Source organism: Prionailurus viverrinus, chromosome X, assembly GCF_022837055.1.
Source record: "Prionailurus viverrinus isolate Anna chromosome X, UM_Priviv_1.0, whole genome shotgun sequence".
Lineage (NCBI taxonomy): Eukaryota > Metazoa > Chordata > Mammalia > Carnivora > Felidae > Prionailurus > Prionailurus viverrinus.
In genome coordinates, this window is record NC_062579.1 from 24,764,729 (window position 1) to 24,790,311 (window position 25,583).

At 35.9% G+C, this 25,583-nt stretch overlaps 1 protein-coding gene across 13 annotated transcripts in view; it reads right to left on the reverse strand.

The window, feature by feature from the left end:
* DMD (dystrophin) overlaps positions 1–25,583 on the reverse strand; it is a 2,022,811-nt gene that overhangs the window by 1,203,264 nt on the left and 793,964 nt on the right. For all 13 annotated transcript variants that reach the window (XM_047843142.1, XM_047843144.1, XM_047843153.1 and 10 more), the window contains 4 exons: positions 20,665–20,775; positions 20,105–20,278; positions 16,315–16,470; positions 10,984–11,154 (listed from right to left, as the gene is read on the reverse strand). In XM_047843142.1, coding sequence (XP_047699098.1) covers positions 10,984–11,154; positions 16,315–16,470; positions 20,105–20,278; positions 20,665–20,775 — 612 coding nt within the window. The remainder of the gene's footprint in view (positions 1–10,983; positions 11,155–16,314; positions 16,471–20,104; positions 20,279–20,664; positions 20,776–25,583) is intronic.

The following is a 25,583-nucleotide window of genomic DNA, read 5'->3' on the forward strand; positions in this document are numbered from 1 at the left end:
CACGCAGACATTTGTCTCTTCTATGCCAGGCAATGCAATTAAAGGCAATGTGAATTTCCAAACCTCAGAAGGGCTGAAGTTTTGCATTTAGGAAATATTGCTGCCCATAGTTCATGGATCACAACCAACTATTATGGGTTAAACATCTGCCAAAATTCTACAGCTAATTTTCAAGACAGAATGTTTAATGTCCAGGGATACTTCATTCAGCTAATGAAAAGAATAAAACAGGAAATGTAGACAGTTTCCAGTGTCACTCTAGCTTCCTCAATATTATAAGATAGGATTCAGAGATATTGAAGTTATCTCCATCACGAACATGAGCTTGAAGAAAGCAGTGATCATCATAATGGTTCATAACTGCTTATGTCCAAAAGTGACTGTTGAGAAAATTTACACTCTTACCATAAAAAAAAAAAACAAAACGTAGCGTTAAACCTTTACACGTGGTATTCAAGAATGAATTGGTATTAAGTCATTTATATAAGTGGTATTTTTCATTAGGAAAAAATATTGTGCTCATTTAATAGATTTTTAACTTTTCCCTACAATAGTTTTTTTTTACAATAGCTTCAGTGTATAAAATAGATTTATTTTAAATTAAAAGTATGCTAAGCAAAATAAGTCAGAGAAAGACAAACATATGATTTCACTCATATGTGGAATTTAAGAAACACAACAGATGAACAGAGAGGAAGGAAAGGAAAAATAAGCTAACAACACAGAGGGAGGCAAACCATAAGAGACTCTTAAATAAAGAACACAAACTGAGGGCTGCTGGAGCGGAGGTGAGTGGGGGGATGGGCTGAATGGCTGATGGACATTAAGGAGGGCCCTGGCTGGGATGAGCACTTGTTTGTTACATGGGAGTGACGAATTACTGGGTTCTGCTCCCCAAACCATTACTATACTGTATATTAACTAACTTGAATTTAAATTAAAACAATTAAAAGTATGATTTTAACATAATATGATCTTAGACTTCAAATAAACATACCCATCTTGCTTTCTGAAGATCTCAATTTCAATTAGTAAATTTGGTTTTGGTGTTTAATATTCACTCTGTACTGTGCCAATCACTGCCAGAGATTAGAAAGGAGCTAGTCTTTGCATACCTTGCTTTAATTTTACCCACAGTGTAGCTGCAGAGTAAAGCTAAAATGCAATAAAATAATTTGATATTGTACTAGAAAGCACATAATTTGTTGACAAGTAGTAGTCATGGCTGGGATGAGCTTGAATGGCTTTAAAGGAGAGGTGATACTTGAAACTCAAATTCACCATAAAGGATTGCATGGTTTGGACCGACTACGGACAAAGTGCAACATGACGAAACAAATATGAAGGTCAGAATCAAAAGCCACCGAAAGGAAAATATGGGGTACTTATAAGAAACTAAAAACATACATTTTATGATATTAAGGAACCAACCATTCTCCCATTTCTAATAGTTTCCCATATCACAAGAATGTCTATATTTGCTATTTTATTAAGAACTGAACTGCTAGGTTGAACTCCAGCTACTGTTTCAGCCATTCTCTCTATACCCTTACTCACGCCTCTCTAAGGGATGAAGTTATTTACGGGGTTGGTGAGTTGGGGAGAAAAGAGTTGAACAAACACGATACTTCCTTCTCTTAAAAGGCATCCAATCCTCAACACACATCACTTCTCTGGCTGCCTTGTTGGGTGAGACATGGAGAGGGTTCTGAAGGGTAAACCCTTCAGAATAAACAAGTTCAAATTCAGTGACTAGAGTGACTAAGTTGTAACTCAACTTTTAGGGTTTTTTTTTCAATCATGGAAGTTTTTAAGGTTGATTTTTAAGGCTGAGTACATAGCAAAATCATGCACATTCAGTTTTATTTGGACCTATATGACATGACCTTAAGCCCAATTTTGGGAGTTTCAAGAGCAGCTTAATGTGAAATATACACTGGGCACCTGGGGTTTTTAACAACACAGGAAAAATATCAGCTCGGAGTAGAACTTGGTTTAAATATAAACTGCCATAAAGTCTAACATATTTTTATTGTCCATATGTTTAATTTGTAACATTTAATAGCTCCCGAACGGGCAAAATATTAAACACTAACTTCCATGATTTCAAAGAAACAAATCTGTTGTCTACTTCTTCCTAGCCATAGCAATTTTCAAATGCTACTCCAACTTACTGATAATACAAAAGGGGTGGCATAGGATACTTTCTCCTAATGAAGATACCCATGTGTTCATGTGAAGGATGGCCAATACATTCTGATTCATTCCTCTTATCTCTAAGTTAACTCACTCGAGCATAATTTAAAATGGCATGAGGTTTCAGGATGCAGCCAGCAGCTTATCAACTCACTTCACTGATGGGTTAGCAGGATGGGAAAACTTGTCCCCTTGGTCTCTGATGATCACACCGTGACATGAAGGAAACATTTCTGTTAATTTTATATAAAGGTAAAATGGTAAAAACTGTACAATTAATTATCTGGCCCCAGAGAAACACCTGCACACCTATTTCCTGACTGGGGCTGAGAAACATAGCCCACTTGGGCTTGATCTCACATGGTCTGCTGGCTTCCACAAGTTTTCCTGGAATTTCCCATTGACTTACAGTCTTTGGCTAAGTTCTCTGATTTCCTATCATTCCCTCTCCCCACCCTTAGCCTTTTTCATCTCTAAGGGTCCCCTGTCCCATAGATTCTATCTTCATTCAGCCCCACATCTAGTAAAAAATGTGCCATAATACCATTTCCATATACCTTTCTCCTTTTACTAAGATGGTACTAGATTCTTCATTTTAGCTCTTTGTTAATCCCTTATGTAAGTTCCCTGTAATATGGATGAAGCGTTAACTGAAGCACCCAAAACGTATCTTAAAAGGTTCCCCTCCCCAAGTGGGTTCTGCATTTTAGTCAGTCTACAGAAGTATTAGACTATTTCATCAGGAATGGGAGAGAGTTCTTTCACCTTTCGGTACAAAATGTATTTATAGGAATAAAATTTAAAAATTACATTACTGCAATTCTAAAATGTACTTTGTCACATATTAAGATTTCTAAAATTGACATGACACTTACAATTTGTATTTATGTTTAAGGTGGTGGTGTTTCTTTTGAGCCACAGCAGCTGTAATTAAATCAATGGTGCATCATACAATCTAATATCTTCAATGTGATAAAATACGTTACTAATTGTCTTCTCAGGTCCCTACATTACTCTGCCATGGCTAGAGGTTTAGGACATATTTTATTATTAGGCTAATGTGACGGAATAATATAATGATAAATTCAGAAAGAACATAAAACATTAAATGGTGGATTTTATGGCAATGTGTATTGACTTTTTATTAATAATGTATTGTCTATTAAAGAAGAATTTCATGAAAGCAAAATGTGCAGAACAGAAATTATAGCTATAACTATAATGACAGTGAATAGTGACTCCAATGGCATTTAACAGATGTTCTATTTTCTAAGTAACAGCTGCTTGATGCATTCATTGTACCAAGTTAATGGTCTGCTAGTGTTATTTCACTTCACAGATAAATTACTATGCCCGCTTTAAAAAAAAGATATGTAATTTTTCATGGGAATGATAGTGTAACAGACTTTAGAAATAAGTAATAGTTCTCATGCTTTTATAGCTAAAAGGAGTGATGAGTTGAGGCAATTATCCAGATAATCTAGGACCAGAGGCCAGATCTCTTTAAACTATGAAAGGTGATTGTTTAAAAAAAAAAAAAAAAAGTACAGGGCATGGTTGACTGAACTGAATGTAGATCTCGTTACGACCACTTATATTGCATTATCTAGTGGTTCGCAAACTTTGTTGAATTACTAGACACACTGGCCACATTCAGGTCAATTACATCATAATCTCTAGGGGTGGGCTCCAGGCACTGAGAGTCTTTTAAATTTTCCCAGGTGATTTCAGTGTGTAGCCAATGCTGAGAAGCAAGAGGAAAACAAAATGATACAGTTTGTCACAAGATTTTACTGGGTGATTGTCATTAAAATTGTAGGACTGAAAGGACAGCAGAAAGATAACCGAGTCAACTTATCACTTGCTTCCGAATGCTGAATATTATAAAAATCTGTCCCTGAAATCAACGTGAAAAATCACAATGATTTGTTACATGAGTGGCTATGTAGGCATCAATTATTTTGCATTACTTAACACCCTGAATTGAATTCAACATTTGTGTATATGTGTGATTCTTTCAGTCAACTCTGGGTATCCGAACACTACTTTACTTTCAGTAAAACCTAACGGCCAACTGATGAAAAATGGTAGATATGTACGATCCCCAAAGCGGATAGATCTAAAGTATTATAGAACCAAAATTATTTTTCCACGGAATTATATTTGATCATTGTAATTTTTACACAATACTGTGAATATTAAAAGGGCTCTAATGTAGCTGAATTATTTAAGTGGCTTTGAATTTTTGACTACTGAAACTAAATTTGGAATGCATGAAATCTGCTACTGGTTAAATCAGAAAATCATATAGATTAAATTTTGCTGAAGCTTATATTTTCCAAACATAATGATATCATCTGAGATATAAACTTCTATTTAATCACATAACTATCTGCTTTCTACAGTTATATTTTTGTGCTCAATTCATATACTAAATAATTGTAGCCATATGGGATATTGAGAATTGATTTACTTATATCTAACTAATCAAACTGATTTTAAGACATTAACAAATGATATTTCAAATCCGCACTTAGCCTTTGTATGTGTCAATGTGTGTCAATTGGTTTCCATACAACACCCAGGGCTCATCCCAACAGGTCCCCTCCTCAATACCCATCACCCACCCCCCATCGACCCTCAAAATATCAGTGTGAACGATAAGTACCTTTTTGGGTCACTTTGGTTAGGTTACCTTAAAATTACTAGAAAATATGACTTCTAACAATAATTACAGTGGGGGCACCTGGGTGGCTCAGTCAGTTAAGCGACTGACTTTGGCTCAGGTCATGATCTCACGGTTCGTGAGTTCGAGCCCCGAGTTGGGCCCAGTGGGGACATGCTCAGAGCCTGGAGCCTGCTTCGGATTCTGTGTCTCCCTCTCTCTCTGCCCTCCCTGCTCTCGTGCTCTGTCTCTTTCTGTCTCTCAAAAATAAATAAATGTTAAAAAATAATTTAAAAAGTAAGGAGTGTGGAAAAAACCTACTGAAATCGGAGACAATACTGTACTGCCAGTACTTCTATTTTCTCATCTATAAAGTGGGAGCATTTGATTAGATGATGCTCATATTTCCATTTGTTCTAAAAGTTATCACAATGTTAAAAGCACATCAGCATTTTTCTCTTCTCTCACAGTGCTTTGTCGTTATGTTTTAATTTTCATCTCTTCAATTGCCATTGATTTTATTGAACATATATTTACCGAGCATACCCTATGTGTCATATATCATGTTACGTGAATGGGACACACCAGTGAACAAAATGCACATCTCCACCTGTTCTCTCAGCAAGTGAAATTGTTAATGTCCATGTAGCAGTCCAAGGAAATAGAAACTGTCATGACAGCTCAGGAATCCTGTGTCGTGCTAGTACACTCCCCAGCTGCTGGTAATCACTTCTAGTTTGCCTTACCATTTCCTTCCACTCTTTCCGTGTCTACTCTATAGACATCAGTGTTTGTGATCTCAACCTGGCACTCTCTCTCAACAGAGATTAGAAAGGTATGAAGGGGCAGGCTGCCTGGGTGGCTCAGTCCATTAAGCACCCGACTTTGGCTCACGTCAGGATCTCATGGCTCATGAGTTCGACCCCCACGTTGGGCTCCGGGCTGACAGCTCAGAGCATGGAGCCTGCTTCGGAGTCTGTGTCTCCTTCTCTGTCCTCCCCTGCTCGTGGTGTGTTTCTGTCTCTCTTCTCTCTTTCTCAAAAATAAATAAACACCAAAAAAAAAAAAAGTATGAATGGGGAATAGGTCTGATCATGAGATGGTCACCAACATTAATGTTACAGTTCCCCTAAGGCATCTCTGTTCTCCAGACCATGTGGCTAGGAATGATCTCCCATTTCAAAATATTAATATTAATTTCTCTCTCTTTATCACCACTCTAATAGAGGTAGACAGTTTGAATTTAAAAATACAGGGAAAGGGCGACTGAGCTTTAGAAAGTTCAAATTAGCATTAACAGTGTAACTTTTCAATTCCCATTATTATAACTTTTATCTCATTTCTGTTATTATTTTAAGATGTCTGCTTCCTGTTATTTGAATTTAAACTGTTTTCTTTTACCTTTTAAAACTTTGGAATACATTTTCAATGTATTCATCTTCTCCCCTCTACCTGCAATCTGGAAGTGTAGTCATATGGTGAGAGTTGACAGCACAGTTTTCCTCATTCTTTCTCTCCTCGAGACTGGAAAATCTGATCTGGGATACCTCAGATATTCTCAGGTTTATAGTCTTTTCCCAAGTACATGCTACTTTTAAAGACCTGGAAATGTGTCATATAGCACTATCTTTAGGAAGACCTATGTGTTCTAACATCTATGGCTTTGAACGTGTGACAAAAGGATAGTGAGCAGGAGTGAAACTAAAATGAGAGAATCTATTTTCGACTGTTCACTTTAACAACATCATCGGCCTATCAAAATGATCTTGCGGTGCCAAACTCCGGATACTTGTTAAGGAAGAAGACACGGAAAGTCCGGAATCAGGCTCATGGCATTGTTTCTGCATTGAAGCACGCTGATAGAAAAATGGCTACACAAACCTTTTTATTAGGTTTTTTTATAAGAATATTAATAAAGGTGCTATCTCATACATGACTCTAATTTTTCTTCCCTAGCTAAATTTTAGGAAAAAAGCTCTCACTAGTAAATTAAAAATATTTTAATGATAATTTTAATAATTTGAACACGGGGCGCCTGGGTGGCGCAGTCGGTTAAGCGTCCGACTTCAGCCAGGTCACGATCTCGCGGTCCGTGAGTTCGAGCCCCGCGTCGGGCTCTGGGCTGATGGCTCAGAGCCTGGAGCTTGTTTCTGATTCTGTGTCTCCCTCTCTCTCTGCCCCTTGCCTGTTCATGCTCTGTCTCTGTCCCAAAAATAAATAAACGTTGAAAAAAAATTAAAAAAAATAATAATTTGAACACTTTTGAAACTCACAAATAAATTTCCTTCCGTAAGTATCGTACACTTAAAAAATGTTAAGTGGCTAGATCGCATGTTAAGTGTTCTTAGCACAATAAATAAAAAAAAAGTATGTTTACTTCTTATTTTGCCCAGTGGGAAGCTTGGTGCCAAATTTTGAGGCTTTACCCTCCTCTGCCTATTACACTATCCATGGAATATTGTGGGCATATTTCTGTGCAACGTTTCCATCATTTTCCTTCTCTAATTTTCCCTTTCTTTAGTTTTCTAATTTATTTGTGCTTGACCAGGTGAATCATGTGTATCTCTTTGAGCCATTCTAAATATTTTTTTTCCAGAACGAGATATATACTAAATAAGTATAATTAGAATAGAGTAGAAGTAACACTCAAAAGATTTAATAGTAGGCAATATATTCGAAAGTATGTTCTGTTTGAATAAACTGAAGGTCAAATAGATGCTTCACTAGTAACTAAATTTGATACATAAGAATGTTTTTATATAGGCATTCAAATATTTATAAATATAAATAAATATAATGTTCTTAGATCAACAGAACTGAAAGAAATTCAGTAGAAATAAATGCAACAGTTTAAAAATAAATTGACTCTACATATTAAAATTTTCTCCAAGTCAAAAATACTTGGAATGATAGGCAAATACATTCAATATATTGCATTTAAATGAATACTCAATTTCTCTTCAAAAAAAATCTGACATTTACCCTTTGAAATTGCAGACAAGACTAACAGTTTGAGTCAAGTTCTCCACCTACCAAGAAAGCATGGGAAATAAGAATGTACTAGGGAATCACGGGGTTTTGTGTATGAGATTGTTTTCATTTTAAAAAATTATCATCAGTGTGGCTGCTTTAGATGTGTAGGTCACATGCTTTTATTATATGGTTGTGACTTTTGAAAAAGCTGTAGGCACCTTCCAGATGAGTTGATTAAACAAAGTATGTAATCTGGATCCAAATGTGCATACTTTCATTTGACCACTAAGGGGTCTTAGAGCGTATCATTAGCAGCTTAGTGTTTCAAAATATCCAGAGAGAGTGATAAATTACCACAAAAGAAAAGAAATGCCAGTTTTCTATACTTTTCTCCTATTGGATCTCAAATTAGTATTACTCCTTGGTTTCATGGAAAGTAATTTCCAGATGGACTCAATAACTTGACACATCTCCAGACCCTTCAAGCCCTCTAATATGACAAGGATAATCTAGAAACTTTTGCCAAGCTAATTATATAATAGTATGGTTTTTTTTACTGATTTTATGGTGAAGCTAATGCAAACATCTCCTTAGGTGATGTACTCAGTGACCTTACAGAGACCGTGGAATTCAGAGTTCTTGTGTGGCACACTTCCATAGTTTCATCTCAGTCACTTGTAAATTGTAGTCAGAATTTTTTAAATCCCCTTCATTTCTAATTCTATTCCTTTGTGTACCATTATAGTAGCATTCCAAATTATATTTATAAAGCTACCCCATTGTTAGGAGCTGAAATGTGTCCTCTGGACATTCATGATGAAGCCCTAACCCCAAGACTTTCGAATGTGACCAAATTGGGAGACAGAAAGGTTAGAGAGGCAATTAAGTAAAATAATGTCACTAGGGTGGGTCTTAATCCAATATGGCTGGTGTCCTTAGAAGAAGAGATATTTGGACCCAGGGATGTACAAAGGGAAGATCATACGAACACATGAGAAGATAGCTATTTATGAGCCAAGGAGAGAGGCCTCCAAACGAACCAAAACCCTGCCACCACCTTGACCTCAGACTTCCAGCCTCCAAAACAGTGACAAAATAAATTTCTGCTGTTTAAGCCACCCATTTGTGGTACTTTCTTACAGGAGACTTAGCAAACTAATATACCCATTACAATGGGGATATGAACACTTGAAGATATTGTCCAGAATTGTAAGGGGAGGGTAAGTGAGAATAAAGCCTGGATTATTTTCAGGAATCCTCTACATACGCTACCACTTTGCCCTTGCATGTTTTACTGTATTTCATACTCTAGTAGATCATAAGGATTTTCTGGGCCTTGTTTTGTTTGTGTATGAGTACTTATGGTAGAAACTGCCATCGACAGGGCATGGATTTTTATAAAGAGAAACAGATGATGCAGGTCTCCCTCTGCTTGTATCTTATGATAAAAAGTGCAGGGCTGATACTGCTGGGGCCCAAACCGCTATGTGTCCCCCAGAACGTATTCTCTTTTTTCACAAACAAACTCTACTCATCATTCAACCAGGACACAATGGCCATCCAGTTAGGAACTATCTTTTGCCATCCTCCCTGGAAGCTAAATATGATCAGGTGACTAACATCTGGCAAATAAAAACATGGGCAAAATGATGCATGGAGCTTTTATAACAGAGCTTTAAGAGGGAGCTGGCTTCCCTCCACTTCCTTTTTTCCCTTCCTTTTATGGGCTGGGAGTGAAGTGTGGTGGTGAGCGAGTTATACCATGAGAATACAAACACCCAGAAGACTGCAGAACAATGAAATGGAAGCGACCTACCTTAGGAGAATTTCCTGGAACAAAACTACTTCCCCTATCCAGAACTATCTACCTTACATGAGACAGAAACAAACCTGTAACTTTTGGGAGCCATGCCATTTTTCACTTATTTCTTAGAGCCACCCAGCCTGCATCTAAGTATATGATTGCCATTGGCTCGAACTAAAGTATCACACAAAAATATAATACTTGTGTGGGTAATAAGGGAAAAAAATAAGGCCACTGTAATTTTTTCCTTGTCCCCTGTGAACTTGCTACTGTAATCATCTCACAACATATATGATCCTGACCTAATAAATGCAACTCAATATCTCCACCAATAAATCTATTCTGAGTGGGAAGAAAAAGAAATCATTCCCTACTCTTTACTTGAAAACTATTTATGTAACAACATTTTATCCATACTTGTCCCCTGAATTTACATAAAAGAAAATCAGTCTTCAGTTTTGGTCTTATTGTAGGATTGTAAGTTTTTACTTAATGCAATTACAATTTCCCAAGTTTGGATAATCCAAATAGCCTGCTGAATCAAAAATAAAGCACAGATTTCTTAAACATCTCACTGATACAGCAAGTGTTTGTTAATTTAAAAAAAATCAAGGGGTTAGAGTGTGCTGTGATTTTTTTTCTAAATGCCTAATGGCTCAGCAAAGTTTAAGATGAAAACACATTATTGATATTGACTGTTTCCTTTATATCAACAGCTTTTCAAGTAATCCGGTAATGAATCAACTGAAACAAAAATGAAGCTATGAGTACCTTGACCTTAAATTTTAGGGGGCAGTAATGTCTGACTAGCTGTCAAGAGAAACAGCAAGTATGTACCAGCTGAAGATTAAAGGAAACCCTGTGACCTTTGGTGATGGAAATCATAGCAGCTGCACAGACCCCTTGAGACTTTGTTTGTAATTGTGACATCAGCAGTCTGCTGATCTTTCAAGACCTGTCCAGCCCAACTGTCCGCAGCCTGTGCCTCCTTGCTCTCATCATGGTTGTGGAGTCCCTGTAAGCAATCTTGGGCAAGCTAGGGAACAGAGAATCTCCTCTCTGGATTTACTTTCTGACAAATGATGCATGTATTTTTAAGGACTGATTCATAACCTACCTAATTCTAAACAAGCTCTGGGGAGATTCTGGCTATAGCTGCCCACCGGTTTTATCATGAGTCAGAAATACAGAGTTAAACTACTGATGAAATTTTAAGGAAAGGACAAGTGAAGCAAGATAATATTTGTAATTCAACTACTGTTGCACATTAATAGTGTCTTGCAAATTCACATTGCTGTGTGTTTCTTTGTGTGTTAAAAATAACCTTCAGTGATACAGGCTTTACCTTTCCCCAGGCAACTTCAGAATCCAAATTACTAGGCATTCCTTCAACTGCTGATCTCTTCGTCAATTCCATATCTGTAGCTGCCAGCCATTCTGTCAGGGCATTCATTTCCTTTCGCATCTTACGGGACAATTTCAAGCATTTTTCCAACTGTTGCTTTCTTTCCGTCACCTGACAAGAATGATAATAAAATGTAACTTGGTTTACTTTTTCAATTTAGGTTTAGTTATACTCATGTAATAGGAACTTTAATAGTTTTGTCATTTAAAAATATCCTTTTTCTTACTTTTCAAAAATAATATTTTAGAAAAACCAGATATTCTATTAATGGTGAATAGACACAGTCTGGGGAAGATGAGATCCTTTCTCCAAAAGACTCTGTCCTATATCAGGTAGGAAAAAAAATCTATAATCATTTTCTTCAATATAAATAAAAATAATTTATGGTCAAATTTTTTAAATATATTGAATGATGTAAGTCAAACTAAAGATACAACACACTGCTTTTAAAAAATCTTCAATCACCTACCAAATGGATGGCAAAGTTTACAATCCTCTGTAGACAAATGAGGTTTGCTAGTAAGGAATCAAAATGGAGAAACAAACAATATGGCTTCTCTCAGGCAGTAAAATTATTTCTATAATGCTTAAAATGGTCAATTGTATTGTCATCGTATCTATAAAGTGCCTTACTTTTCCAGAAAAACAACACAAAGAGTAAGTCACTTCCCCCTTAAATATTTTTTGCCATCCAAGGGGGGTAAATGATTTAATTCCGAAACAAAATTTTTACCCCTATTAACAAAGAAAATCATAACCTGATTTTGTGTCCCAGTTTTCAATGTTTAGAAATAAACCCCGCCCCCCAAAATCAAATTCTTCCACATTCTCACATGGAGAATGAACAAATGCGTACCATTCCACAACCTCTCCAGATATGCCTACAATCTGTAAGTGTTTAGGGTTGGTGGGTTGAACAAAAAGCCCAGAATCTCTTCTTGATCTGTTGATCAATCCATCTATCTATACACAAACACACACACATATGCACACATCAACACATATGAATACATAATAATCCAGCCGTAAGCATGAAAAATGCCAAAGTGACGATACCTTTAAAGAATTCAAAATGCTACAATCAAAATAAACACACTGAAACTTTGATATGGATTCCAAACACTCAACAAAATGTTTTAGTTTCTTTAGCAGAGGTGTATGCACATTAAAAAAAAAAAAACAATGTTTAGTTGCTGAGGCTGCAAATTCAATTTTTTTTTTCTTTTACAGATTTCCCCCTTCAGGGAAGTAAAAGCATCTGCCCCTTGGACTGTGAGGATTTTATTTCTGTGTGGGAGAAAAAAAAAATATACCTTACAGTGTGTTTCTGTGCATAGTTGTTTTTTTTCTATGCACTAGTGGTAGAAAAGGAATCCTAGATTCGATATTTCAAAGAAATTCTATCTTCCCAGAGCTAATGCATTATTGATTTTTATTTATTCTATTTTGTTTATATCCAGCTAAATAGGTTTTAATAAAACAGGAGACACTGCCATCTTAAGGAAAATTGAGTTTTACACTTTTGTGTGTACGTGTGTGGAAAAGGGATACATTTAAAAGAGTGCCACCTGCAGTACAATGCCTCAGCAGTCGTTTCCTGGATAAATGTAAGTGAGGCTGATAGGAGCACTGACGACGTGAGCATGAGTATTTGAGGTTGATTGGCCTATTGCTATTTAAGTATATTTCTATAAAAATCCAAGCATAGAGAAGCTACACAAGCAAGTCCTCAATTTCTATTCACTGAACAATGAAGCTAAGTTGATGATAATAAACAGATAAAAATATATTATGTAAGAAAAGTGCTATGGACTGAATTGCAGCCTCTCCACTCTGAATGAAGACATTGCAGCCCAAAACCCCACTGTGACTGCATTTGGATATAGGATCTTTAAGAAGTAATAAAGGTTAAAAGAGATCATCATGGTAAGACCCTAATCTGATATGACTGTGGTCTTACTAGAAGAGGAAGAAAGATCTCTCTTTCCTCCCACTCCCTATTCTCTCATCCTTCTACTCCCTCTCCTCACTTCTCCACCTTGAGAGGTCACAATAAGGATGTGGCTTATGCAAACCAGGAAGAGTGTCTTCCTAAGCTGGCACCTTGATCTTGAACTCCCCAGCCTCCACAATTGTGAACAAATAAATGTCCAAGCCACCTGATCTATGGTATTTTGTTATGGCAGCCTGAGCTAACAAAAAAGGAGTGTACATTGAAGTCAGGCAAGTACAACTATATAAATTCTGAAGATGATTAAAATAGAAGGTTTTTTTTACACAAAAATAATAATCTATTAAAATAGGCTTTGTTTTGTTTGATTTTATCAAATAGAACCACTGTTGTTGAAGGTACTTCAACAATTTAAATTAAGACTTTTTTTCTTGGAGAAGGAATACATGACTTGCCACATTTTTGTAACAATATTTATATATATTCTTTTTATTGTTACTGCTTCTAAATTTTACTTCAAAAATAAATTTTTGCCCTGCCTTTTTACTGTATTCTATCATGCTATTAAAGTATGATTTCTTAGTATTTCATTTTGCTTTAATGATATCACTAAGTGCCAAATGGTTAAAATAAACATAAACTTTCAAATATATATTTTCAAGGTTAAATAGTACTTTACATCTTCATGAGACTCATTCACTTAATAATAAGTAACTTGGGTCACTAATAGTCTTCAAACATCATTTTTATTGTTTTACATTCAGGGACTATTTTATGTAAAATTTACTCTTGCAAAGGCAAAGATTTTGGGAAATTCTTCAAGGCCAAAGCAACAAAAAGGAAAGAAAAGAAAAGAAAAGGAAAGGAAAGGAAAGGAAAGGAAAGGAAAGGAAAGGAAAGAAAGAACGAAAGAACTAAAAGGCCCAGACAACATTCATATTTGAAAGCACAAAGAAACGACCTTTTTTTTTAAATTTTTTTTTAATGTTTTTATTTATTTTTGAGACAGAGAGAGACAGAGCATGAGCGGGGAAGGGGCAGAGAGAGAGGGAGACACAGAATCCGAAGCAGGCTCCAGGCTCTGAGCTGTCAGCCCAGAGCCCGACGCGGGGCTCAAACTCACAGACTGTGAGATCGTGACCTGAGCTGAAGTCGGATGCTTAACCAACTGAGCCACCCAGGCGCCCCAGAAACGACCTTTTCACAAGATCTACTTTTTAATAAAAAAATCTATTAATAGATTATTTTAGTGCAAAGTCACATAGGTCAAATTAGAGACTCTTGAGTAAAGAGAATAGCTTTCCAGAAATTAACAACTTGTAGCTTTATGATTAATATTAGAGATGATTCAACTGATGCTAAATACAGAACAATTGGCATCTGTAAAAATCTATAAACCCTAGATGAGATGCTAACTACAGATACTACCTTCCCTTCTGTGGTTATCTTTAACACAATGATAAACTTGTCCAGAAGGATAGAGGCGTCTGAGTGGCTTAGTCAGTTAAGCATCCGACTTTGGCTTGGGTCATGATCTAACGGTTCATTTTGTGAGTTCAAGCCCTGTGTTGGGCTCTGTGCTGACAGCTCCGAGCTTGGAGCCTTAATCCAGAGGTACCTTGGTGGACTTACACAAGCACTTGAAGTGTATTTTATTTCAAGTTTATCACAATGTTTTCCTATTTATTATGTATCAGTGTTCCCTACTTTTTGATCAATTGAGAAGGAAAACATTTTGCCATAGCATGACAGTGAGCTCCCTTTCAAACATGTGACATATAAATTAACAAGTTTTTAAAATCTAAAAACAAAGATTGCCAACTAATGTGAATAGTTCTTCAGTTATTTCCAGAGTTCCATTTTAATCTAAAATTTACCTTCTCTTGGTAAAAAGTAATTTGCAATTAGTACTTTTAAAACATAACCTTCCATCTACTTACAGGGTGAAATAGTAGAAATTTGTGTCTGTAGGGATACTTCACAAATGTGGACACACATTTATATTTGTGTCTAAAATGAAGTAACAGGTGTCTCACCGATGTTGTTATATTTAATAAAGTGGAGAAGGTGGGACGTAAAAATGTACTCTGTTCTCCCCATCGATCCCAGTAAATCTCTTTTATTCAGAAGCAACTTAAAATGAATGCATTTTTATTTTTTTCTGCTTTGGCCCTTATTTTACTCTATTTGATTTATCACACAAAGTGTCAGGAAAATGAAACCGTCCGCAAATGCTCCTAATTTAAAGGTCCTCACCTAAAGTAAATTTGTACTTATTCATAAATAGCCCTAAATACCAAAAATGGACAACTTCATTTGCATAAGTTTAAGCAAACAAACATGATGTTAATAAAACATTCTTATTATCTAAGATACCATGTAATATATTAAGATATCACAACTTTTTTAAAGACAGAAATGATTACTGTGTTACTGTGTCAGTATGTTAAACCTTAGCTGAGCACCAAAAATTTTTTTACAAAGTTTAGAGTAATATGAAATAAGAGCACGGAAAAGGCTAGGTCGGTCCTTGAAGGTGACAAGTCATGCCATTATGACTATTTTTTATGATTACTATCATTATTTTCAGCCATAAAACTTCTAAATCTATAGAGCATAGATAGAGAATGTTTGATTTGAGGGAAGTGGGGTAACGATCCTCGTCATTCCACTGTTTGGGAAAGCGGATAGAGAAATATAAACATCTTTAATTAACGGTGACATGGAATTGAGCACTGAACACTATCAGGACAAAAATACACAAATAATCAGAGAGCAATAGGACTTCACTGGATATCCATGCTACCTTATTAGCCAAATGTGGTGGATCATGCAAGACTTGCCACACAGGGAAATAATTTCTATGGAATGTGACAACTCTATTACACCTAATGTGGTCTATGTGGAAGTGTGTCAACTCCATTGTATCTAAATACACGTAAGTGCATTAGTTTATAAAAGGCTCCAGCCTTTAAGTCATCACAAGCAAATTTATACAATGAAAAGAAGGCGAGTTTAGAGGAAAGAAACCTTTTTAAAACCATACGATGGGCCAATAAAAATCTCTTTGAGCTGTACATATTTTTTAATGTAGACTGGAAAGAAGATCCTTATGGATTAATTATTGTTTCTTAACAAGAACTACACGTGGGACTGTATCTATCTCTATCTGTATGCATAAATGTGTGTATGTACCTATCTATTGAGAGAAAATGATTAACTTTCTAAGACATTAATTGTGCATGATTACTACTTTTTGTTTTGCAATTTACAAGGAAAGTGGTAAATAGCCAGTGTTTCTGGTTCCAAGGCGCACTCACCTTTGCTCCCAGCTCATTATAATGCAATTTCAAAGCCGTGACTCTTTCATCAAGTTCTTTAGGGTTTTCTGTCTGTTTCTTCTGTACAATCTGACGTCCAGTTTTTATCACCATTTCCACTTCAGACTTCACTTCACTCAGACTTTTATACAAGTTCTAAGTTAAAACATAAAACAAAATAATAAGCAATAGTGTCCAACTTATACTGTCATGATTAATGGAAAAGAAATAGAGTAGAGGTCACTTTCATTTTCATTCCATGTTTACAGTTTTAATGTAGTAGCATTTTGCAGCTGTGATCAATATGTAGCCTCGGCATTTTCTGTTGATTTAATATTCCTATTTGCAATTATATATAGACATACAGACATGCAGATTCTGTAGTTATTCTTACTAAAGTAAGTGTACCTCATGTATACATTTACTTTTATAAACCAAGTTGATCAAGATTATTTCTAAAAGTTAAATGCTTTCTATTTTAAATGTTTTAGTTATAAAATAGTAGCTGGGAGTTTGGAAAAATTCATTGACTCTTTCACCAAGTATTTATTGAGAGCCCAATACACCAGACAGTATTGGATTCACTAGAGACACATTCACTGTTGTTCTCACACATTTCAGTGGGCATGAAACACCTAAACTTCCAGATCACAATTTCAACATCTATTAGTCAAATCATAGACAAGGAAGGCAGGCAATTTTAAATATGCCAATTACATTATGTAAATGTCTTTTCTTAATGGGGCTGATCATTTAAATACAAACAGATACAAAAATAAAATTTAAAAACTCACATGGACATCACAACCATAAAGAACAAATGTATTACTTCCGGAAAGTATACTGCTTTCAGACTTACGAAACAAGCATCACAACTTCACCTGACAGCTATTTTCCTGGAAAGATATGTGTATGTATGGACGCATGAAAGCATACACACAGGCACAGGTGTACATGTGAAGACATGCATATATAATAGTTTACATGATACATTGTTGCTTTCACATGTAGTGGTAAGTGTGAACAACTACATGTTTTATTGTTACTAAGAAACAAAGTTACTAGTAGGTAGCTGCTTTTTCTTGGGAATTAAAACTTGGTTTATTTTCTCTTTTCAGTTTAAAATCAATGACCAAAACAATACATTTTGTAAAGGTTAAGCAAATATTAATTAAAGCTAATACATAATCTATTTCCATCTTAATCCCTTCTTTGATGGTTGTTTTGTGTTAATATTCATTTACTAATAATTTTGGGTTCTGTCTGAGCTTTCCAGATGATTTTTTTACTTCATTTTATTTCTAACCTAGAAATGATAAAATCTCGGTGTGTAGAAACATTCAACCATTAACTGTACAGAGGGAATCAATTCTGTGAATTTTGAAATCAGAGATATATGCAAATGATTTACTCTTTAAACATAAAAAAAAACCTCAGTGATTTAAATTTATATTGAAAGTTCAAAGTACTGCTAGCCATTAAAATCATGTCATTCAGTATGCAGAAAAAATATTTATCACCAAGGGAGGGAAACTTCCCTTATATTTCTTTGTGCTCATGCTGGGAAGACTTTTTTGTTAACTCAACAAAAATTTCTTGAAGGCAAAGGCAATGATTATAGTATAGCCAATGAGGCATATTTTTTAAATGTTTTTATTTATTTTTGAGACAGAAAGAGAGCATGAGCAGGGGAGGGGCAGAGAGAGAGGGAGACACAGAATGTGAAGCAGGCTCCAGGCCTCTGGACTGTCTGCATAGAGCCTGACACGGGGCTCAAACTCATGGAGTGTGAGATCATGACCTGAGCCAAAGTCAGATGCTTAACCGACTGAGCCACCCAGGCACCCCTGCAATGAGGCATCTTAAGTACTTTTTTAAAATATAAAAGTTAAGAAAAAAAAAAGGTATCCTTATGGAAGGACTACTTGAATTGCTCCTGACTTTAAACCAGAACTAGAAACAAATTGAGCAAGTACTTGAAGCTGTTTCAGGGTACCCTCAGGGCAGTCACAGCTGGATGCAGGGAACATTGTTTCCACCTCATACTTACCAGCAGACAAGTTTTACAAAGTACTATTAGAGACCTACTCATGGAAGGGAACAACTCTCCCTTTGGGGATATATTTAACCATGATGATAGTATAGTTGAGTCATTCTGCTTTCAATAATTTATGCAAAATTTAATAGGTGATATCATCCTAGAAATCCCTAATGTTTGCTCATCTAACACCAGCTAATAATTACATACTGTTATATTCAAATTTTATTTTGGGGGGCAGGAACATTTATAATCATGATGCCACAAAAATGCAGCACTTATTATGAAGAAATGTCACTGCATACAAAATATTTCAGAATTTTTCACAAAGAAATACACAGATTATAAGATTTTTGTTAAAGGATACTTTCCCACTCAAAATAATATGACTGAAATGCATCTAAAATGTTTCTTTTAAGTTTATGTTAGGGAGTCAATGCAGAAACAATACTAAAAACACAAAGTACTAACGAGATAAACTTGTTTTCATCTTCAATGTTAATAACATTCAGTGCTTTTGTTTTATGTGAACTTCTACCCCATTGCCCAAAGTACACATAGAGTTATAATAACAGTTGTATTACTCTAGGAGATGCCTTTGTAATTCAGCCTTAAGTTTTCAGAGAAGTCATCAGACATGGCGAATTTCCAATAATTGCAATAAGGGACACAGCTCAAAATCCCCAAATCCTCTGAAGATTTATGCTACAGGCTAATCATGTGCCTTCCATGCCTCTTGACTCTGTCTTTGAGGTGTGGTGGGACTTCAGTATATATCCAACAGTGATATTTAATGGAAAGATACTAGGATTTGGAGTAAGAGTGCCTGGATTGGAATCTTCCTCTTGCCCTTCACCAGCTGTGTTGTCTTTAAATTAATTCTCATTAGGGGCGCCTGGGTGGCTCAGCCGGTTAAGCATCTGATTTCGGCTCAGGTCATGATCTCCTGGTTTGTGGGTTCGAGCCCCACGTCGGGCTCTGTGCTGACAGCTCAGAGCCTGGAGCCTGCTTCAGATTCTGTGTCTCCCTCTCTCTGACCCTCCCCTGTTCATGCTCTGTCTCTCCCTGTCTCAAAAATAAATAAACGTTAAAAAAAAATTAAATTATCTCATTAATCAGTGGCCTTGAGAATTAGGGACAACTTGTATAGATCACTTAGCTTACTTGGTATTCATTTCTGGAACGGTTTCATTATTGTAGTTGTTGCTGTTGTTGCTGTTTCCAGACATAAAATTCTTTTCAGAATTCACATTTAAAATATATATTCAAAGTACTACAAAAATTAAATGGGACACCTCGCTGGCTCAGCTGCTTAAGCAACTGACACCTGGTTTCAGGTCAGGTCATGATCTCATGGTTTGTGGGTTCAAGCCCCAAATCGGGCTCTGCACTGTCAATGTGGAGCCTGCTTAGGATTCTCTCTCTCTTTCCCTTTCTGCCTCTCCCCTGCTCTCTGTCTCTCTCTCTCTCAAAATAAATAAATAAACTTAAAAAAATAAATAAAGGGTATTTCCTCTTATATTCTACACAGTCCTTAGAGAATTCTGGATTCCAAAAAGACACCTACAGAGGATGCATTAAAAGGGTACTATTTCAGTAAGTGTTCTCGTCTCTCAATACACATGTGTTAATGTTTGTTGTTAATCTTAAAATAACATTGTATAATTATCATAATTATCTGGAAACAATCTTCTGTTATAAAGGAGGGTCCTCACATACTTCTTAATAAGGAAAGTCACCAGAAATACCTACCACACAATGATTTAACTGTGACTGTACTACTTCCTGTTCCACGCTCTTTGTTTCCAACGCAGGCAAATGCATCTTCACTTCATCTAAAATCATCTTACTTTCCTGTAGACGCTGCTCAAAATTGGCTGGCTTCTGGAATAATCGAAACTTCAAGGAAACATCTTGCAACTTTTTCTGGAAAGACAATGTAAGAAAGCATCCCTATAAGTTTCACATTCCAAACAACAGGCAGCCATACTTTTGTTAATAGATTTTTATTTATCCCTAAAGATAAAAAAAAAGTTAAAAAAAAAAAACTAAAGCAATTCTTTTCTACCTTTCCAGCAGAAACAATACATATATTTGAATTCAGTAGTTGTTCTTAACGTGGTACTAAATAAAATGTAATTTATTAATTTTATCTTTAAAATGGAAACCCCCCCAAATCTGTATTATTTACATATTATAGTTTTCAAATAATGCCCTCAATCCTAATTTTGCTAATAATAAAACTGTCTAATACAGAGTATGTTTTAATACCCAACTAAAACCATTTCCTTAGTTTATGCAATAATACGTACCTGGGCCACATCGATTTGGGACAGCACCCTTTGGGCAGTCTCCTTTCCCTGGTAATGTTTCTTCATTTCTTCTAAACTGATCTCATGACTTGTCAAATCTGATTGGATTTTCTGTTGGGAGGAAAGCATTATTAGTCAGCATGCTTTGCAGGTTATTGCAAAGAATAACACTTTCGAAGAAGATGAAATTCTGAAACTCTCTTAAACCACTATTACAATGTAGCCTCCTATAAAAAAACACTATTTTTTTTTACTTACCAAACATTATCAAAAATGAAATGGCTTATTTTTCTCCTATTTGGGTTATTAGGAAAAGAAATTATCCTTTGGAATCAGCAATAATGTATAGCTATTTCAGATATTTTCAGTAGGAAATAACAGTTTCCATCTAATATTTAAAACTGATATTCATTTATCTTGGAATTTACACTCAAATCTGACCAAAGACAAAATATTATGCGCACACACACACACACACATATATTCATATGTATGTGTGTATGTGTATATATGTATGAATATAAATATATATGTATGTATATATATATATATATGTGTGTGCGTGCATGTGTATGTATATGTATTTATGTATATAAGCTGTAACAGGGATAAGATATAATGAAAGATTTGCATGTGGACAATATTCCTTAATAGTGATCTTTATTCAGTCATGTTGTGCCACATTTCAGTTAAATTTCAGGGAAATTATGGATTTAGGAAAGTGAAGTTAAATCCTTTAATTGGCCTTGCTTTCTGTCTGATAAATACTTAAAAGCTTCTTAAAAAGACTCATTTGTAAAATTTAAGTAAGTATAAAAATTGCTGTATTTTCTATATTAAATAGACATTTTTTTAATTTTTTAACGTTTATTTATTTTTGAGACAGAGACAGAGCATGAATGGGGGAGGGTCAGAGAGAGAGAGAGACACAGAATCTGAAACAGGCTCCAGGCTCTGAGCGGTCAGCACAGAGCCCGACGCAGGGCTCGAACTCACGGACCGCAAGATCATGACCTGAGCGGATGTCGGATGCTTAACTGACTGAGCCACCCAGGCGCCCCTTAAATAGACATTTTTGAGTGAGTTCTATTCAAACGTATGTCTGTATTTGACTTGTACACTTTTGAGCCTGCCACAGGAGTGGGACCAATTCTGTAGTGTGCAGAGGCTCAAACAATAAATTCATTCCTCTCTGCCAGTTGGAGTCAATTCTAGTATTTATTACTAGAGAATAACAACAGTGTGATTAGAAGTTAGTTACCACAGAGAACTACAACCCAGCCATGAGTAGTGAGAATTATCCTAAGAAAATGGGTTAAGGGGTGAAGGAGTTACTTAGGATATAAAGCTATAAATGTACATATATACCTTAATATTATTTCTTAGCATATTGATTCTAACCATTATAGAGACAAAGTAATTACTGATTACTTAAATATAAATGTGTGTGTGTGTGTGTGTGTGTGTGTGTGTGTGTGTGTATATAATAGCTTCATTGGTTGACTTACTCCCTTATATAAGACAAAGCAGCATGTACTATTCTCTAGAAACCACAAAATTTGGGGTTAGGGATCCATATAAGTACATAATGATAAACAGCTCCTGCAAGTAACCAAAACACAGGATCTAGTCCCTTCCTGAGACAAATTTTATTCTTTTACTTTGCTGCCATGAGACATCCCTGTAAACCTATGACAGACTTCTTTCCCTCATTTTTGTTTTTGCTTCAGTGAACTCAGTTTTGCTACTTTTACCTAAATGTTCTAAATAGTATATTGGATAAGCAAGGAGACAGACGTTTTAAGAATAAAAGCATTCCCAACTGAAGGAAAACAAGTTACTCAGATGAGGCAACAAATGGCATGAAGAGGTTGGGAAAATAAAATAATAGACAGAGAATGAATGCACAGTGGCAGAAATATAAATGCAAAGCAGGTGGGAATGAAGTAATATATAACCTCATGTCCTAAATGAAAAACTCCAGGTTTTCAATATGAAGAGAAAGTTTAAAATTTTACAGTGATCAGAATCACAGATAATAATAGGTTTACTTACAGTTAGTCTAATAACTAAGGAAACCCAAAATAAGAGAATGCTATTATAAATTCAATAGTATTTTGAAGTGAATTTAGATTTTATAAATTATATATATATATATATATATATATATATATATATATATATATGTATACATACACACACACACATACATATAGCCACATGTTTGGTTTTTTTTTTTTTTTCAAAAGAGCAGTGTACCCCTGTATTGTCTGTATTTATTTTAGTGCACTCCAAGTTAGAGGGACATAGAGGTAGGGCCAGGAGAGAACCATGGAAATAGGAATTTAAGGGGTGTGGAGAAAAAGGGAAGAACCACAGTAGAGAAGGAAGATTACAAGAGAAGAAGAGGAACGATCAGGAAAGAGAAAGGGTACCACTTCCATCAAGTGATGTGAGAGTTTTAGGAATGAGGGAGAAACCAACAATGTCAATTTTGAGACATGTCAAATGAGAGAAGTACTAACAAGCATACACTAGCTGGTCAGTGAGCACTGCAGCTAGAACAGTCAGTGGTCAGAGCAGAAATTAGGTTGTCAAAGGTTGAAGCCTGATTAAAGACCAGGAAACCCTCATCTAAAAATAGTTTAAATTATTTTTGAGGAATCTTATCTCTCCACATAATGTAATGTGGTCAATGACACTTGAACACATATTAAAGCTATGTGAAAGGAGCCAAGGGTTGAGAGAGTTGTCTTGTATTGTAACTAATTATTATTATTATTATTATTATTATTATTATTATTATTTAAATCCAAGTTAGTTAACATGTCATATAATAATGGTTTCAGGAGTAGAAACCAGTGATTCATCACTTACATATGACACCCAGAGCTCATCCCAACAAGTGCCCTTCTTAATGCCCACCACCCATTTAACCATCCCCCACACACTACCCCCCAGCAACCCTCAGTTTGTTCTCTGTATTTAAGAGTCTCTTATGGTTTGCTTCCATTTATGTTTTTCTCTTTATTTCTTTCCCTTCTCCTATGTTCATCTGTTGGGTTTCTTTTTTTTTTTAATTTTTTTCCATGTTTTTATTTATTTTTGGGACAGAGAGAGACAGAGCATGAACGGGGGAGGGGCAGAGAGAGAGGGAGACACAGAATCGGAAACAGGCTCCAGGCTCCGAGCCATCAGCCCAGAGCCTGACGCGGGGCTCGAACTCACGGACCGTGAGATCGTGACCTGGCTGAAGTCGGACGCTCAACCGACTGCGCCACCCAGGCGCCCCTACTTTTCTCTTTATTTCTTTCCCTTCTCCTATGTTCATCTGTTGTGTTTCTTAAATTCCACATATGAGTGAAATCATGTATTTGTTTTTCTCTGACTTATTTAAATAAGATGATAAGTGACTGGAAAAACCGTGTGGGAAGCAAGAGGGATTAGAGAGCAAAATACTGACAGAAAGAGGTGGTGCCACTTTTTCAGAAGCCAAAGGTAAGACATAAAGATCATTTTGGATGTAGAAGGAAAGAAAGGACTTCTTACTTGATGCTCTCTGGAAATCAGAACAGAATAGAGTAAGAAGTCTGGATTTAAATTTCAGGGCTCTGATTCGCCACTAAGTACTAAACCTTCCTGAGGCTTAATTTTCTCATCTATAAGCTGAAGATGATGATAATAAGCCAGTAAAGAAACATTATCAGTAGTCCTGGGAAAACTCTGTTTGCAGCACACAACTATATTGGTTTTAGTGCAAAGATCAGATGTTATAATGCATGTAAAAACACCTGCTCACGTTTGTGCAAATAGTCACTCACAAATGTGTCATTACGTATCATTTATTTATGAAGAAGGGCTTCTTTTGGTGTCCAGGGAGGAAGGGAGGGAATGGGTGGAGGAGAAGTCTAAAGGAAAGTGACGGAAGTTGCAAAGCCATTGTGCAAACTGGGAATGGCAACTGAGGAGAAAAAAAGAAGATACTCAAAGAGAGCAGAGGACCCAAATTATACATCTGCAACACCATCTATCCACATTTTTTAAACTCTTCCATTTGTTCAGCCCTCAAAGTATATATAGTGAGGAAAAAATGAATTATACACATATTCCCCTAACCTTTTAAACTAGAAGGGTAAGAGAAGAGCACTGAAGGAAATCATCATCATCACCACAAAAGCAGCTATCTGTGAGCTTCTGTACCAACAGTTCACATACATTCATTTAATCACCTAATCAAACTAAGATAGAAGTACGCGTCACCCTCATTTACAAATGAGGGTAGAAACGCTGACTTGTGCAAGGTAACATACCTAGGAAGTAGCAGACGGTGTCCTTTAAACAACTAGCCTTCCTCTTCAATTATGATTCAAAAATAAATGTGTCATCCACATGGACGTTTGTCAGACCAGACAGATATTTCATCTCATGTGTGCACTCATCTCATTAATGGCATTTAGTTTATGAATTCAATTCAAGAAACAACTACTACATCTAGTCAATTCCACAGAGTGAGAACAAAACTAATGTCTCTATTCTTAAGGATTTTATGTTCTAGGAAGACAGAACATAGAGATACAAGTAAATTGCAAAGCAGACATACAAGGAATATGTTTTTTTTAAAAAAAGCCCTCACACTATGTGAAAAAAGAGAAGGGGCAATTCTTATTTTTACTAAAGAATCCGGTAAAATTTGAAGACATTGGCATAATTTAAATTGCACATGGCTGCGAAGGGGTTTTGGAGGGGTAGAGAAAAAGAATACGGGATCTCATTTCAGGCTATGCTAATGATGCTACCAAAGACTGTGTTTGGAATATGCAGAGTGTATATACTTCATTTCATGAAAGGAAAAACTAGACGTGGGTAGCTACTGAACCTTAAGTTGCAGGGGCCCTCCTTTACAAAAGGCCCTTCTATAA